The following is a 17,868-nucleotide window of genomic DNA, read 5'->3' as shown; positions in this document are numbered from 1 at the left end:
GACATAATTAAATATCTAACATTTGGGGAGTGGGGAATCACCTTAAATTTAGATGAAAATTAGCGAAGAGTTCAGATGAACTTGTGACTGACAGATTTCAAGCCAGGAACATCCACTCCAGGAGTTTAGTATTTTGTCTATTAATAATTTTTAGAATAAAATGATATCCTCACCTGCTCTGGATGGAATCTAGCACTCTCTTCCCTCTCTGGGGAAAATACCACAGTTGGTTGCTATCCTAGAGTCTCTTTTTCTCTGCCTGCACAGATATTTTGACCCACATGCAGTTTGGACCTACAAGGGAACACGTAGGCTGTCGCAGTGCTCTAACGCATTCCCAGCACACAGGGCTCTTCCCATGAGGCATACCTTACTGTTGAGGATCTGGAAAACCCTTTGCTGCAGGGTTTGACCAGCCTTGGGTCTCACAAGGATGTAGATGACTTTCAGGTCAGGGCTGGTGCGGAACAGCTTCTCCATCAGCACTTTGCCCAGGAAGCCCGTGGCCCCCGTGATGAGGATGGACTTGCTACCATAGAAAGCTGCAATCATGGACATGATTCCTCTTTTTCTCTTTTAGAGCTCTGAAAAGAGGTTCCTAAAGAGGAAGAGAGATAACAAAAGGTTACAGTTTTAGAATTCCTAAAATGCAAAAATCACTTAGAATATTTCTGGTGCTTCCAGAAGTTTTGAATACAGGAAAAAGTCCAAGAGTGTCATGGCTTATGGGCAACGGTTCTTTTCAGTCAATACTTCTTGAGTGCACTCTACATGCTAGATTTTGCACCAGGAACTGTGGGAAAGAAATGAGTTAAGACTTGTTCCTGTTCTCAAGGAATTGTTTGCAGTCTAATGGAGGAGACAGACAAATCGAGAGTTCATTAAATACAATATGGAAAGAGGTAAAAGGATTCACCAACGAGGGGTACATGGCAGGATCTGCATATTTCAGGAGGGCACCTGGGGTGGTGATATCTGAGCTGAAACTTCAAGGGAAGGGCCGGGGAGAGGGTGTTTGGGGCCTAAAAGCATAAGAGTGGCCCCAGGAGCTGTGAAATCAAAGCTTAGGATAGCTATCAAAAATTTTAAAAATCAAAATATAATTAATATATCTGTTGAAGTTTAATTTAGAGAAAATATTAAAGCAAATAACATAGCTTCTCTTGAACTAACTGTTCCTGTCCAACCTAGACATTTCTGAATGTATGTGTTATTCTCTTCCTTGAGCTAAAAAATGGGTGGAGCGAGCACCATCTTCTTCAAATGCTACTCCTGGGGTTAAGCTACTGCACAAAAGGAACGCAGAGAGCCCAGGCACAGTGATGCATATCTGTAATCCCAGCAGCTCAGGAGGCTGAGGCAGGAGGATAGTAAGTTCAAAGCCAGTCTCAGCTACTTAGTGAGACCCTAAGCAATTCAGGAAGGCCCTGTTTCTAAATAAAATATAAAAAAAGGCTGGAGATGTGACTCGGTGCGTAAGCATTCCTGGGTTCAATTCCCTCCTCCACCAAAACAAAACAAAACAAAACAAAACAAACAAAAAAACCAAGACAGAGGAGAATGAATGACAGCAACCTCAGACCACAGGCTCTGTCCATTCAAGGGCCCCATGTCCAGGAGCATAGGAGAAGAGTTGGAAAATAAGGTAATGGAAGCCAAATACAGCATTTGGATTCTGTGTGGATGGAAAGCACTATATGCTGTAAAAATGCACCATGAAATATTTTGTCTTCAAGTTCAAATTGAAGACTGTTGACTGTAAGCAGCAGATGAATGCTTTGTAGAAAATTGTGGGTGGTGTGGGAGCAGTTGTCCTTCCCGTTCACTAACTTTGTCAAGTGAGAAAGTCCTCAACTGCCTGTTTGGGCAAGGTTTGGGTGGATTCTGCAGAACATGAGTTCAGGGACTGAGGCTGACACCAGGGCTTCTAAAGAAGGAAACAACAACAACAACAAAAAAAGTCAACAAACTGTCTCCTCAATTCTGGTCAAGATCCCTCTAGTAACTTCTTAAGAATAATGACTTTTTATAACCATAATTTATATTTTGAGGATGTTGGGGGCTATGTTCTTAGGCAAAACTCTTTACTTTCATGGGATTCATTCATATCAGAATTTATACAACAAATAATTTTGAGCACCAACTATGCCTGATACCATGCTAAATTCTGAAGATAAACAGAAAGAACACATAAGACTTTCTTTTACCCTAGCAGGGGAGACCTGTGACACAAAGGCAAATAAATTCATAAACAAGTTAATTATAGACTGGTACAGATGGTCTGAAGTAAATAAAACAGGGACTGATGACATAAATCACCAATACTATTCCCTTAAGGAATTCAAATCATATTACCTATATTCACAGTTAACTACTTAAGCCCCCTGTTTAGATAGTTGATGTGAGAAATATTATTTTGTAAAACCCATTTAGGTCCTGTGCAAACAGCAATTAATGATGTTTTTGTCATGTTATATAATGTTTCTCCTATTATAATCCACCTACTGACTTTTCGAGAATGTAGCACTTGGAAAAGGTATTAAATGTTCTTGCCTTCCTGCCTTGAAACATAGAAAAGTTGTGTCACCAAGTCTGGAAGAGTACAGTGTCCTGGATTAGCATGTAAATTTAAGCAGGACTGCCAGAAATCAAATTCTAATACTTATGAGCTGTGTGACTTCAGGCAAATTGTTAAATTCTCTATGCTTCAGTTTCCTCATCAGAAATATGGGGATTAAAAAGAATCCTCTTAATAGTTCCATGGTAAGGATGAAATGAGTTAATTCATGTAATACTCTTAGAAACATAATTGCCAATATCATGTACTCAAGTATTGTCTAGTAGTAGAGCCACTGGTTTTATATATTTCTCCTTAATGATTTCTGCCTTTCCTTTGGACACGTATTTTAAATGTCCTGCCTTATGTATTTTATGTACCCTCTGTTGGAAATAGGAGATGATTTATAATTCAATCGCTCATAAGAACCAAGTAAAGTATTTTCACCAAATGCAACTACATCTTACCTATTCCTTTATACATAAAATGTTTAGGTACCCTCATCATTTAATATGATATTAGGCATAAATGGCCATGGGTGGCAGGGAAATATAGGTAGAAAACTGAGTTTGGGAACTCAATTGTTTTGCAGACTTGAAATATCATAGGCTTTATGGAATAATAATTTTTAGAAATGAAAATATACTGTTACTATATTTTGGTCCCAGACATAGTTTTGCAACACAGAATTTATAATTTTAGAGAGAAAATAAGGTATCTTTAATGAGACTACTTCTTTTTGCTTTCTTTCTTTCTTTCTTTTTTTTAAATGAGCCTATTTCTTGTGTGACAAAGAACAGTTCAATATGTCCCCAAATAATGGAATTTGCCTCCTCTGTCTGGAGTCTAAATACTTCTTAAGCACAACAAAATCCATACCAGAGTACATTGAGTGCTTGAACAGAAAAAGATAACATAAACCTAGCTCTCATTATCCATGACACGGCACAGCAGTTGGGGCCATGATTCTAATCAATTCAAATGGTTCTGAAAAATGTCAGAGAATTAATTTTTCCATTTCTTATTTCCAGTGTGATTATATGACTTGATTCCTCAAAAACTCTTATACAAAACTCTCTGTAGCCCAATTCCACACATTACAACTTGACAATGTTCAGGAATTGTTAACTCAATATAATTTATTAAAAAGTGAAATTAATTATTTCTAAAATTGATATGATTTCACACTCAGTAATGGAGTATATGCAATGCTAGAATGAGGAATACGTTTAGAACAGCATAGTCTACCTTTTATACCTTAGACTACCATGGTAGAGAGCAAAGGATGCTTTCTTATGCCTCAAGCTCATGATATGGATTGTGAGAAGCCTAAATCAGGATATCCCTCCCAATAATCCTGAATAATTTAGGATATCTGATGTTTGAAAGAAAAAGAGAAGAGACTGATGGGATTCAGCCTGTGTCTTTTTATTGAAGATCTACTATCTGCCAGACACTGTCTCAGCACTGGAAATGGCAATAAATCAGCTTTACATAACTTAGATTTAGTTTTTAAAAATTCTGTTTTAGTTGACATTTTGAAGTGCACCAGCTGAGATTCTTCATATCTATTCTGGAGCATTTTCATTTCTCCTTAAAATCACTAGTTTTCATGGTCAGAGTACAGAAAAACAATTTTTACTCTCCTTTTGTTTTTAAAACATCTCATTTTTAGAGAACGGATGTCAAAATATTGAACCATTATAGCTGTGTCAAGTTACACATGTGCCCATTTGTTTACAATAATAAAAAATAAATAAATAAATAAATAAAAATTAAAAAAAAACACTTTAAAAAAAGTTACACATGTGTTGCAGTTTTCAGTGTATGGGAACTTTTTGTGGGGGAGTGAGGGGTTCTTGTGGAAAACTAAAAATTAGTTATTTTAATACTTGGAGTCCTGTGTAAAGCCTGCTTATTGCTATTTCCAGTGCTAAGATATAGTGCTGGGATATAGTAGACATATGATAAAAATACACAGGCTGAATCCCATCACTCCCTTTTCTTTCAAACACCAGATACCTTGCATTACTCAGGATGATGGGGAGGGATAATATTCTGACTGACTTAGGCATATCACAAGTCATACATGAGCCACTTGAGGGAGTCAAGTTTATCCAAATGTCTTGGTAATCCTTTGGGGAGAAGTATTTTTTCGTATTTAGTAAATATTTGTGGAAATTCTGCCATATATTAGGCCACGTGTTAAATTACTGGATTAATTCTACTGCATCTTTCATCCTCACTCGCCAACCTGAGTCATGGTGGATATAAGAAAATAGTACTTACATCTATCCCACATCCAAATTACAGCACACAGTCATCTTTGACACCTCCTTTTTGCATATTTTCCTAGAGCTAATCATGTCACCATGTTCCAAAAATTTTGCCTCTTAATATGCCCCAAGTTGTATCTCCTCTCTATTTTTACAGGCTTTTTGCAGACCACCGTTCTTTTTCTTTATTCAATTAAAATAAACTGAAATGATTTCTTTCCCTTCAGATTGGTCTTTTTCCAGTCCAGTGACTTTTCAAGCCATTCATGCATAAAATTTCTGGAGTATGTATGAAAAATGAGGATACTTATTCATCATCTAAAACTGACTCTGAAAGTTAAAGTTTTTTTTTGTTGTTGTTTTTTTTTTTTTTTTTAAAGCACAGGATGTGATTTTCCTTTAGGTTAGGGAGAGTCTGCTTCATTACTGATAGGGTAATCCTTCCCAAAGGCAAATGTTACCCGTCATTACCTTCAATGTTAGGAAAGGAATATTTTCATAAGGAAACAGGGCACTTTGCCTCTTGGGTACCTTTCTGTTGAATAGGGTTCTTCATTCTTGGCACTATTGATCAGTTAAATCTTTGTTGTGGAAGCTGTCCAGGGCAATGTAGGAGGGCTAGCAGCATCGATGGCCCCTTGTTGATAATGGACATTCTCTTACCCCCGACCTCCCAAATGTGATACCCAAAATGTCTCTAGACTTGGCTAAATGTGCCCTGGAGGGAAAATCACCCGGTTTTAGAGAGTCATTGTTCTAGAACTTTAAAATTTTCTAGAACATCCTTTTAAAAAGTTCAGCACTTACATTTTTGCTTGGTAGGCTAAATACAAATATGTTTCACTGTCAATCTTTATTTTACCTGTATTAAATCATTCACAGCTAACTACATTTGCCCAAACAAATTACATGTGTGTGTAACAAATCTTGATAGTATTCAAAATGGAGAAGGAAGACTTTTCCAGGAAGTCTTTTAATTTTAACCACAATTTAAATTTTTTAATCTAATGTTAAAATTTTAACTAAATTTTGTTTCATCTCTGCACTATCAATTATCCCACTAACCCCAGATTTCATGTAACTCAAACCTCTCAATTTTATACATCCAAACCTATTATGGACAAACTTGAGAAATCATATAGCATTAGTTGCTATATACGAATAATTCCATGGATAATCAAGTCAACCTCATCTATTGATGATTCTGTTGTCTTTTTTTTTTTTAAGAGTAAAAAAATACTATGGGTTGAAAGAGAGCTCCTGTAGACAGATGGTATTTTGGTTGGCAGTGGGCACAATAATATGGACTGGTTTAACAGATAAAATGGATACTCTCTTGTAAAACTCAGCCAGTGATAGCTATTATGTTTAATTAAAATTAAACACAGAAATTATTTTAATAATTATATTGTTTTAAGGAAAATAATAAGCACAATAATGTTCAAACCTGCATACACATAAGGTCCATTACAAGTCACCAGAATTTCATCAGTGGCAGAGATTGGAGTTGAATGAAATAAATAATAGTAGTTATATAGTAGTGTGGTAAGATTAAAGGTGAAGAGTTTTGTTTCATGTCTGTAAAATGAAAGGCAATTTAATAATACATACTTTAAAAAAAGTTCTTGTAAATTATTGACAGTAATTTATAGTTTCCTCTTTTGCTATAGTTCTAGAAATGTAAAGAAACTTGCAAAACGAATTTCCTTGGATTAAGTTATACTGTGATTTTTAAAAATGTGGCCCAACTGACATTACCCACTGTTATGGACTGAATTGTGTCCCCTAAAATTGAGGTTGAAGTCCTAACCCCAATGTGTTGGTATTTGGACATAGAGACTTTTGGGAGGTGATTAATATCAAGTGAGGACATAAGGGTAGGGCCTCAATCTGATAGAAAAGTCCTTATAAGAAGAGGAAGAGCAATCAGAGAGCTCTCTCCAAGCACGTGTACAGGAAAAACCATGCTAGACACAGGAAAAAACAGTCTGCACACCAGGAAGACAGAATCTGATTGTTCCATTGCCTTGATCCTGAACTTCTAGCCTCTACAACTGTGAGCAAATAAATGTCTGTTGTTTAAGTTGCCTGGTCTGTGGTATTTTGTTCGGATAGCCTGAGCAAACCAATGCATACACAAATACACATCAACAGAGACCTATGCATACTTTCGATTAGAGAGCAAAGTAACTCCTGACAATAATTAATATCAATTTTGAAATTCTGGAGTAAATGTTTACAAAGAATTAAATGCATTGGTCTTATTTTTCCATTTTATAACATAAAAGTACAATGTTGATTCTGGGTTTTCAAACATTTGTGGAATGATGGACAGGTATTTTATAATGAACTCAGAGAGACCTCATCAATCCAGGCCTTAAAAGTTTATGTGTCAGTCACATATCTGTTTGTCAAACACTTAGTAAAAAAAGGTTTTTATCAGAGAGCCCTTTCTTTTTATTGCTTTAGTTTCCTGAGTATATCCTGAATTATACAATTCAGCAGTGAACTCAGGTGCCTTTAAAGTTTTACCGGTAGAAAAGAAAACTTGACAGAAGATATTAACCTCCAGAGGTACTTATTGGCAGCTATTGGGAATAGGCCTTACTAATTGAATTAGTAGTGCTCCATAGTCAAGCAAAACCAATTTGGAAACAGTCCCAGCTGGGGAAGGAAGGTCCAGGCTGGCTTCAGTAACACCAAATTTAGCAGTCACCTCAATACATTCATCCTGGTTCGTTTCTGTTAGCTCATTAGTAAGTCTTAAAACAAAATGTATAACAAAAATGAAAAAGACATGACCCAAATCCATCAGATCAATATAATTAGTTAAACACATGTATTGAGTATCTACTGTGTGCTACATACAGTTAGGTGTGAATAATGAATAGGTAAACATCCCTGTTAATTAATTGGTAAATCATTACATAAAATGCAAGGTATTATTATTGTTTCTAGGAGATGCATTCAACATCAATCTGCATATAAATATTCAAAAAGGATATCAAGACAGCCACAATCAAATGTAAATCTTGATATGTCCTATTTCCTCTTGGTGATTTATAAATTGAGGTGAATTACAAATAAAAGAATAATTGATATACTGATCCAATGAGAAAAGAACAGGAATCCAACTGAGAATGAATAAAAAGTCAATAGATTTTGTCTGACTTTGCTTAGAGTGAAAAGCTTTTTAAAAAAGATGATATAGATTATTTTTGTGTTCTCTCAGAAAAACAACCAACAGGGTGTGTGTGTGATTGAGTGTATATTAGGAGTGGGAAAAGAGAAAGGGAGAGAGAGGGAGAGAGAGAGAGAGAGAGAGAGAGAGAGAGAGAGAGAGAGAGAGAGAGAGAGAGAGAGAGATTGATTTTAAGGAAAGATTGTAAGGAATGGGCTCATACAATTGTATAAGCTTGGTAATGCCAAAATCTGTAAGGTAGGCCAGGAAAGATCTGCAGGTCAGATCCAAAGGCTATCTATTGGCAGAATTTCTTCTTGCTCTAGGGAGATGTGCCTTTGTTCCTTTTCAACAGATCGGATGAGGCCTACCCCACATTGTGGTGTGGAATCCACTTTACTCAAAATCCACCAATTTAAATATTAATCCCATAAAAAAACATTCTTCATAGGAACAGCTATGATATTTGACCAAATATCTGGGCACCATGGCTTAGCAAAATTAACCCAAAAAATTAACCATGGCAAGTCCACCCCTTGCCAACTTGACAATCATATACATCTCCTTAAACCATATATAGGTTCCAGTTAAAAACAATAACAAGGTCATAATCTCACTTGACATGGTACAACTGCCCTGCCTCCAACCCCAAATGCACTAATCCTTTCCCCAAAAGAGGGTGCAAATTTCTTGGTTGACTTTTACCTTTTTCCTTGATAATCTTTTACATACTAAGATGAAAATTAACAACACATAAATCCTGCAATGTAAAGTTGGTACATTTTATGTTACATAAGGGGATAAAAGAGGGAAGAAAACAAAGACATCTGTGATGCACACACATGTTCTTAACAAAAGGAGGGAGAAACACACATGAAAATCATAGTCCTAATCTCTGTCATAGCTGGTATTTATACATACCTACTTCTACCACCCATTCTCTGTTTCCTTTTCCTTCAACAGCCACCTTAGCTGGCCATGGTTCTTCACTTGGTGAGGTGACCTAAACCTTCCTGGAGAGTCTGGGTCAAAGTGGCCCTGTCTTGTATTGAGTTTTGTTGTATTTTTCCATTGATCTGAATCACAGGGTATGGTAATATTAAGAGACATTCTCTCAGAAATCTCCTATACTCCATACTCTTTCTTACTTCTGCTGTGGAGTGGCTATCCAATTTCCCTTTGGTAATCAGGATCAGCCACCCTAGTAAGCACAGTAATGCCCTTCTCTACCTGTTGATTTGGTCCTGAGGAATCTAAAGTGGGCAGGCAGCAGTCTTAGTGTCCAGCTCAGTGAATTCATTGTTGTATCTCTTGCTGGATCTATCCCTCTGGATCTATCACCTCTAAGCCAGCAGAGTATAAGGTGATAGGGACAGTATAAGGGAAGCAAAAACTTTGCTGGTGTGTCACTATGGGTAATAGTGAATGGTACTATTCTCATGTCCATCCCTTGACCCTGCACCCATGAGTCCTGGCTATGGGAGAAACATCATTACACAATAGACAAGGATTCAGAGTACATTCAGTCTTCTGGAGAACCTTGCTCCAGTGCTGCAAGGTATTACCACCTGGCTGGTGCTGTAACTGAGTCTTTGATGGCCATTCCACTGTTCAATCAAGCAAGTTGCTTCAGGATGACAGGGGACATGGTAAGACCGGTGAATTCAATGATAACTGGCCCTCTGCCCACTTTGTTGTGAAGAGAGTTCTTTGACCAGAAGCAACACCAGAAGCAAAATGTGATGGTAGAAAAGGTTTTCTATAAATCCATGGATGGTAGTTTGGCAAGAGCATTCTGTGCAAGAAAAGCAAACTGGTATTCAGAGTAACTGTGTATTCCAATAAGAACAAAACACTTCCCCTCCCATAATGGAAGTAGTCCAGTGTGATAAACCTGCTGCCAAGTAGCTAGCTGATCACGTGTGGAATGGTGACATCAGGGACTCAGTGTTGGTTTCTGCTGCTGCAAGATTGGTTACTCGGCAGAGATTGTCAACCAGAATGGCCTTGGTGAGTGCAAGTCCATGTTCCTGAGCCCATGCAAATCTTCATCTCTACCCCCATGATCAGTTTCTTCTTCAGTCTACTGGGTAATGACAGGAATAGCTGGGGAAAGAGGTTGATAGATATCCCTTGAATGGGTCATCCTATCCACTTGATTATTAAAATTCTCTGCTGAAGTCACTTTGGTAAACAGTCATATGGGACATAAATATATTCATGTTATTCACTCAGAGAAGTCTATCCACATATATCTTCCCCAAATTTTCTTGTCACCTATATTCATTCATATTCCTTCCAAATACTTGACTATCCAGTTAAATCATGCCATTTCTGGCCATTTATCCATCTGAGCAAAATGAACAAAGGCCCTCAAAATTTGACCTATTGGGGGAGGGCAAATTTTCCTTCATTATATTCTTGAGGGATGTGTCAGAAAGGGGCTGTAATGCTGCAGATGTTCACTTTTTGTGGTGTCTGCATATCATGCATCACTATCTATAAACCAGGCCCATATATTTAGCTCATTTGTCACCTTATCATAGGGTACTCCCCAAGAGGTCATAGATGTAGACTGGCAGAGTGAATGCAGCATAGCAGGGTGGGGACCATGGGTATTTTTGTTACTTCTTTATGTAATTTGTTCATGCCTTCAATTCCTGCTCCAGCCCAATCAAATGTATACTACTTCCATTTGATAATGGAGCATTGTTATGCATACCCAACTTTATAGCTTGAAGGGAGAACACTCAGTTCATGATGGCCAGCTCAGGTCATGGCAACTTGGTGGCCCAGGGTTAAGTGTTCAGTCTCTACTAAGACTCAGTATCAGACCAACATTTGTTAATTAAAAGGTGAGTAATTGTCTGAAGATGATAACAGGACCTTGCTCCCAAATCCTAAGGGTCTGTACTGTGATTAACTTATAGTGGACTTCCAGAGGTGCCAACCAGCATTCCTGTCTGCTGTGGACACTTCAAACACCATTGAATCTGTTGGATCCTATGGCCCAGGTGGCAGAGTGACCTGCATAGCAGCCTGGACCTATTGCAGAGTCTTGTCTTATTCTGGATCCCACCTAAAACCAGCAGAGTTTAGGGTTACTGTGTAAATGGGCTGGATGAACACACCCAAATAAAGAATGTATTCCAAATCTAAAGAGGCCCACTTCATCTTATGTCTCCCTTTTAGTTATAAGAGGGGCTATATTTGACATCTTATATCCATGACCTTAGAAGGAATATCTTAATCTGCCCCATACCACTGGACCTATAGAAATTCCATGAGGTACAGAAGGTCTGAATTTTTGTCAGATGATACTACACTGTTGTTTTCCAAAATCCATCTCTCTTATGCAAAGGCCAAATAGGCAAACAAATGGGGGTATGGTGGGGATCACAACCTCTGCATCCTCCATGGTGGTGCTGATTTCCAGTCTCTTCAGAAATATAGTATTGTTTTTTGTTTAATATTTTTCTAAACAGAAACTGTTCTAGTGACTTCCACCTTGCCTTTACCAGTATAATAGCCCTTATTTTACAGCCCAGGGAACTAATATGAAGATTCAACCAATTGTTGAGAACATCTGTTCTAATTATGTATTCTATAACTGGGAAAAAGACCACAGAATGGGTTTTTGGGAACCCACTTGACAAAACATGAGTAGGACCTGGAGAAAACTCCATTGTTACCTGACCTCCATAGCTCCCTACTCTGACAGGAGAGTCCTAGTGATATTTCAGTTCTCCTGGAACTAATGTCGGTTCAGAGCTAGTGTCCAGTAATCTCCCCAAAGTCTGATTATTTCCTTCCCCCAAATGCACAGTTTCCTGGGTAAAAGATTATAAGTCCAAGGTCCCTTTGGGGGAAGCTGGAAAAAATATTAAGAGTATAAATTTTTGCAGAGTATCAGGATCCTTCCTCAAGGGGATCTGGTCTCCCTTCTTTCAAGGGATTCTGGGTATTTATGCTGGCTCAAGTCTAGGAATTGATTAAGGGACTGTAACTCTCTACTTTAATTCAAACTACGTTGATCAAGCAATTTATTGTTTATATAGATCAAATAAGATTTAGTAGATGTCCCATCTATTTCACTTATAGGAACATCATGATTAGCCATTAGCACAAGTCTCTGCAAGTCAGACTCTTCTGATTGCTGCTTTGACTCTGCTGTTCATTATGGTAACTGCCTTCATCTTGACTTTAGCAAAGTGTTTAAGTGATGCCACTTGGCCCCTGCCATACCAGAATCCAATTACTCCCATTGCATTTAGGTTACACAGTTCAATGGCAGCAATTGCCATTGTCAATTCTGTACTACAGGAAGAGTGATCCTAGAACTCTTCAAGGATGCTGAGGTTCCCTTCACAAATATATTCCTGGGGCCCAGGCAAGTTTACATAAAATTAATCTGCATTTTTTCCCCTACCATATACACCATATATAGGATTCCTCTAACAGTTTTAATAAACAAAATTCTTGCTTGATGGTAAAATATTTATTGTAGGAAGAAAGTTTCATTAATTTGACTTGGAATTGTTTCTTTGATTTGTTTTTCAATTCGATTGTTCATTGCTGAAATAATTTTATCTTCTTTAAATTATTCTATTTCTAGACTGTCTCAGTTTAAGTAATGAAATAAATTATGTGAGGTATAGTATAGACATGAAGAACACTGATCTAGGAAAAAGAAAACCTGGACAGTAAATTTGATCTGCTGCTAACGGGTCACATAACTCTGAATCTTGAATCCTGACAGCTCTAAGAGTCAAGTTTCCCTCCTTTTAAAAATAATATTCTACCTACCTTGTAGAGTGGTTTTAAAAATCAATTAAAGTAATGGCCAGGACAGGTGATTGCTCCATACAGTTGTAGCAGAACATAAAGATGTTTTTCATATTCAGGATTTTAAGACTATTAATTCTACTTTGATTCTGAATCCAAATACCTCATGGTTATGGGTTAGTAAATATTGAGGACACACTGTGTTAACTCTGAGTAGCTAGTAAAACACTTGAAAGAGAGTCTATATTTTATACTATATTGGTACTCACATGCTGACTATCTAGCACAGTACCAAGCAATGCAAAGTGCCTCAATAAATATTGAGCCAATGAACAAATGAGTCAGGACTGATGGTACAAAGAGTCAATAGGTGGTTCACAAATGCTAGTGGGCATCAGAGTGATTTGGAAATCTTGTTTAAAATGCTCCTTATTAGACTCCATTTTCTGAGATTCTGATTTAGAAAGGCCGAGTTTGGACCCAGTTGCAGTTCAGTGAGAATGCCCATTGCTTCATTTGGTAAGGGAAAAGCTGGTATAGGGAATTTGATTCTCTTCTGATCCTAGATCATACCTTGCACCTTAGACTATATCCTTAATATATAATGGTCACAATAATTCTTTTTTTTTCTTTAAAGTAGTACATAGAATAATTGGCTTACTTGAAAATTCACATTCTAATAATAGTAGAATATAGATACATGGAAAGCAGCAGAACTTGGCTCCAATTTAGCCACAGCATAAGTCTTTAATGATTTCAGGTTGCACTAAGGTAATTTTCATGAATGACAGAACTGTCTATGTATTTCCTACAGGTATCAGAGCTCACGTATCTCACTCTAAACAATACATGGACTGGAAGAGGTGGAATAGAGTCATGTCTTCTCACATAAATAAATAAAACTTCTAAAAATTATTTTTCTCTGGATTCCTGGCTTTCAACACTAAAACTTGAAGCAAATGGTTATTTAAAAGATTTTGAAAAATATAATGCAAATACATACAGAGATAATAAGATAGCATAACAATGATTAATAAACATATTGTATTACTCTGGAATGAAAGGGAAATACATCAAAGCAGACTAATTTCTTCTCACAAGATACAGTTATTTCCTCTGCTACTCACATAGGTTAAGAGATTTATTCAGATTAATTCAAGTGGAATTTAGAAATAAAGTTGGAGATTTCTATTTCCCAGGCATAGACCTGTACCTCAACCTTTTATTCAACCAAAGAAACTAGAAACAAAATAGTTGGTATGTGTGAAGACCTTTAACAAGTCCTTGATTAAAAGGAGATTGATTTAACATCATGAACTCAGTCCACTGAAAAGACTATTGATCCATGGAAGAACAAGAAAAATTGGTACAACATCATTGCACAAATTATTGCTTGCATCTAAAGATTATACTGGTTAATATATTTAAACACACAATTCTTTTGCACATATGTGAGTTACCAAAATTTGTTAATGTCAATGACTAGACATAGTATTTATTGACTATATCCTGCAAAAGACAAAATGTCAGTCTCTTCATGTAGTGAGATTCCTGGAGCTTAGTCATTGCAACAGAATAGCTGTTTTTGAACCATGGGAGCTTTAATTTTTTAAAAAGGCTGATATAATATATGCAAATTATTTATAAGCCAGCCAATATAATTTGGTAAACTGGAAATCCTTATTCCTGCATGTAAGTTATTGATCATAAGTAGTATCAACAAATTGACAGTCTCTCAAGAAACAGTTGAATAAATATGAATATACTGTTTGGAAATATGCACTTAGGCCTTTAGGAAGAACTAAGTTCTGAATTAAAGCTAAAATTTCCCATGTTGAAATTCTCTCCCAAGGACCTTGTTCCATGTCAAACAGAACATAAGCTATAATTGCATTCAGTTTTCTTTGAAGAGGGACAATGGGTTCTATTAAAAAATCAATAAGGATTTTAGGTATTTGTCTTTAAGAGAAGGTACTTACAGATCTGAGAAAATTACTTCATATTTGTACTAAGCTGTAGGTAGTCACTCTATAACAGGAGAAGAAAATATAGGTTTTGTACGACAAAGTACAAGCTGTCAGAAAGAAGGTCCATCAAGTTGTGTTTGGGACAACTTCTATGCCTAAATGATTTGATATTACTTGAACACCGAAAAAACACCTGTTCTCTTTATTGAGTTAGCGTGTTATTTAAATGTGTATTAGCTCAATTTTATTCTTTTTTATAATTCCAATTAAGATAGACTAAACTATCCAGTCATATTTTTCATAGCATTACTAGTGGAATTGTAAAATCCATTTTCATTTTTTCATGGACAGGGATAGAATATTTTTTTTGTAATATTAAGCCTGATGTTTTACAGTCTATCCTCTGCCATTTAGTTCTTAATATGAGCCACTGTTTCACAATTTATAGGCCAATGTAATTTATTATAACCTGTTTTGTGTTTAGGTAAGCACTTAGGTTGACCCATCAGTCAAAAATGAATTTTGGCTTCCTTTTGATTACTATATACCCCACCTTAAACTATAGGAAGAATGTTGGATTAAGAGAAAGATAAAGAATTCCTGACTTTATCTTTATTCTTATTTTTTCCTGACTGTCTTCTAAGGTCTACCACCAATCAGAAAAAGCATGCATGTATCATGAGAGTGCAAAAATTGGCAGATATATATGTAAAGTTGTATAAAATGTGGTTTATATAAAGTAACATTACACATGTAGCAATCTAAAATATGAAAATATTTAGGTGACTGCAGGACAAAGTTCTTCTTTTCTGTGATGAGCAGTTAATCATGCACCATGAGACAAGTTTTAGAATAAGAAGTATGATTGGAGATGCAGAAATTGAAGAAGGTATATGAGGTGGCAGTAATGGTTAAGCAAGGGAACATGAGGAAGAGCAATGTGTATTCTAAGTGCAAAGTATGACTTTAGAATAAGAAAAGCTAGAATAGTTAATGGAAACAGATTGTGGAAGCTTCAATGTCTAAAGAGGTAAAGTTTGTAGGGTCTGAAGATTTATGACCAAGGGAAAGAGAACCATCAGGAGAGGCTGAGAATGGAAAGGGAAATAACCCTTTTGGAGTTTGTTCAATGGTTCAGGCCAGGGCTAAGGAGGAGCTAAGCCATGGGCAATTCTAGTGGTTCTCACATTGTTGTAGGAATCAGAACCAGAGGCCTTCAACCCTCATCCCACTGTGATTCAGTAGATTTGGAGGGGCTTGCCCAGTGGTTATTTGTGGAAAACACAAATATAATGAGCACCGAGTACCAGAGTAAGTCAGCAGAGGGTTTGAATTTTCTCTCTGCCGCTTCCTAACTGTGATTTTAAGCAAACAGTCTTTGTCAGGTGTTGCTTCTTCCCTGTGAAATGGGAACAGTATCACTGGCAGGGCTTATATAAAAAGGGAAGGCAGAACCTGGCACATTTTACAACTGGGTCAATGAGGCTGTAATAGAAGGGAGGAAACACAGGAAGAACATATTATTTTTTTTCTCTCACATCTTTGCCATGTTCTATTTTGTATATTTGTGTACAAAATTTTCTGCTGTACAAGTTCTTTAGAGCCAGAGAATTTAATCATCATTATGCACTTTAGGTAGCATAACTGAATGAATATGTTCTGTCAGATCCCATCTCTCACTGACTTTGTGGATCATGCACTTGAACTTTTCTTGGGCAGGACAGAAGATTCACTTTATATCACTAATTACTGCTATAACCTAAGTGACTAATCAATTTTGCTTAACTGACTGAAAAAATGAAAAAAATGGATGTATAAATGGATGTTTTGGAGTTTGAAGACCACACCAGAAATGGATTGTTGTTAAGTCATTTCTTTTGCCTCTAACATCTTGGTCCTCAGCAACTCAGACAAACCAAATAGAAGCTTTGCCTGTCTCTGAAGTTCCTAGGATGCTCATGCCTGAGAAGTTGTGTGAAATAAGTGACTTGAAACATATCTCTGTGAAATCACTTCAATAAGTTTAGAATTTAAAGTTCAAATTTGGCACCACTTCACATTGATGCTAATGAGATGCTACTTCATGTCATCTTTTTTTTTTTTTTCCTGTTCACTGAGCAAAGCTTTAAGATACCATTTAATGTGGTCATTAGCACTTCCCAGAATCCAGCATTTTGGGCAGAGAAAGTGACCAAAAAGTCATTCTTGCTTTGGCCTCTAAGTTCCACAATTTGATTACTTTTAACTTAATCAGACATTAGGCACGCTAGAGAAAAAAGAACATACAAGAATAGCCAAATGACATGGAAGATAATAGGTATACTAATTATGTTCATGATAACTATCTGATCAAAGTTGGGAAATACGTTCTTTTATTCATTCAACAGCTGATTAAGTGTATACAGTATTATAGGCATTATGCTAGAAGCTGGGGTCAAATGGAGAATGAGATACCTACCCATTCATGATAAGGGACTTTGTCCCTCATCTTATCAGTTCTTATTATCAAGCTTTTAAAAACTACATAGGACTTTAAGGCTCATTGATATCCCTCCAAAACATACTTAACTTGAAGGTAAATTTAGAGACTTATAAGTACCCCTGGAATGTTTTCTTAGTTCATAGAAGCAAAGTTAAGGAAATGGATCATTTAAGATTTTCCTAAGGAATTCAAAAGCATTTTGCCTACAACTGATAGACCATTCCAACTTGGCCTAATTCTACAGAAGAGGGTCAAGTTATACTAACCTACTCTGAGTTTCTTCACATTCTCTATTTCTGTTCCAATTCCATCACTGACACAGGAAAAGTACACCAGATAGCAGTGGGTTTAAACACTTGAAGAGACTGTGCCTCTCCTTATTAAGTACCTACTAGATGATTGTACTGTGAATGCTTTCCATGAGTGCAATGAAGAAACTGAATATACAAATAGAGTAACAGAATAACAATAAAAATAATAAGGTGGAACTTTGATCCACAACCTGCAGCAACCTGCCCAGGAAACCAACCCTTTATCTGCAATAAACAATCCAGGAAGTCAATCTGCCATAAGTCAGAGTAGCAGGAAGCCAGATTGTTACCGCCAGTGGCAATACAGGA

General features: G+C 36.7%; 1 protein-coding gene across 6 annotated transcripts in view; it reads right to left on the bottom strand.

Annotated features, from left to right (window-relative positions):
• Positions 1–17,868, bottom strand: part of Far2 (fatty acyl-CoA reductase 2) — a 151,613-nt gene that overhangs the window by 42,526 nt on the left and 91,219 nt on the right. For all 6 annotated transcript variants that reach the window (XM_047548358.1, XM_047548353.1, XM_047548352.1 and 3 more), the window contains one exon: positions 370–598. In XM_047548358.1, coding sequence (XP_047404314.1) covers positions 370–558 — 189 coding nt within the window. In that variant the 5' untranslated portion in view covers positions 559–598. The remainder of the gene's footprint in view (positions 1–369; positions 599–17,868) is intronic.

Source organism: Sciurus carolinensis, chromosome 4, assembly GCF_902686445.1.
Source record: "Sciurus carolinensis chromosome 4, mSciCar1.2, whole genome shotgun sequence".
Lineage (NCBI taxonomy): Eukaryota > Metazoa > Chordata > Mammalia > Rodentia > Sciuridae > Sciurus > Sciurus carolinensis.
This window is presented reverse-complemented; position numbering and strand designations above follow the sequence as displayed.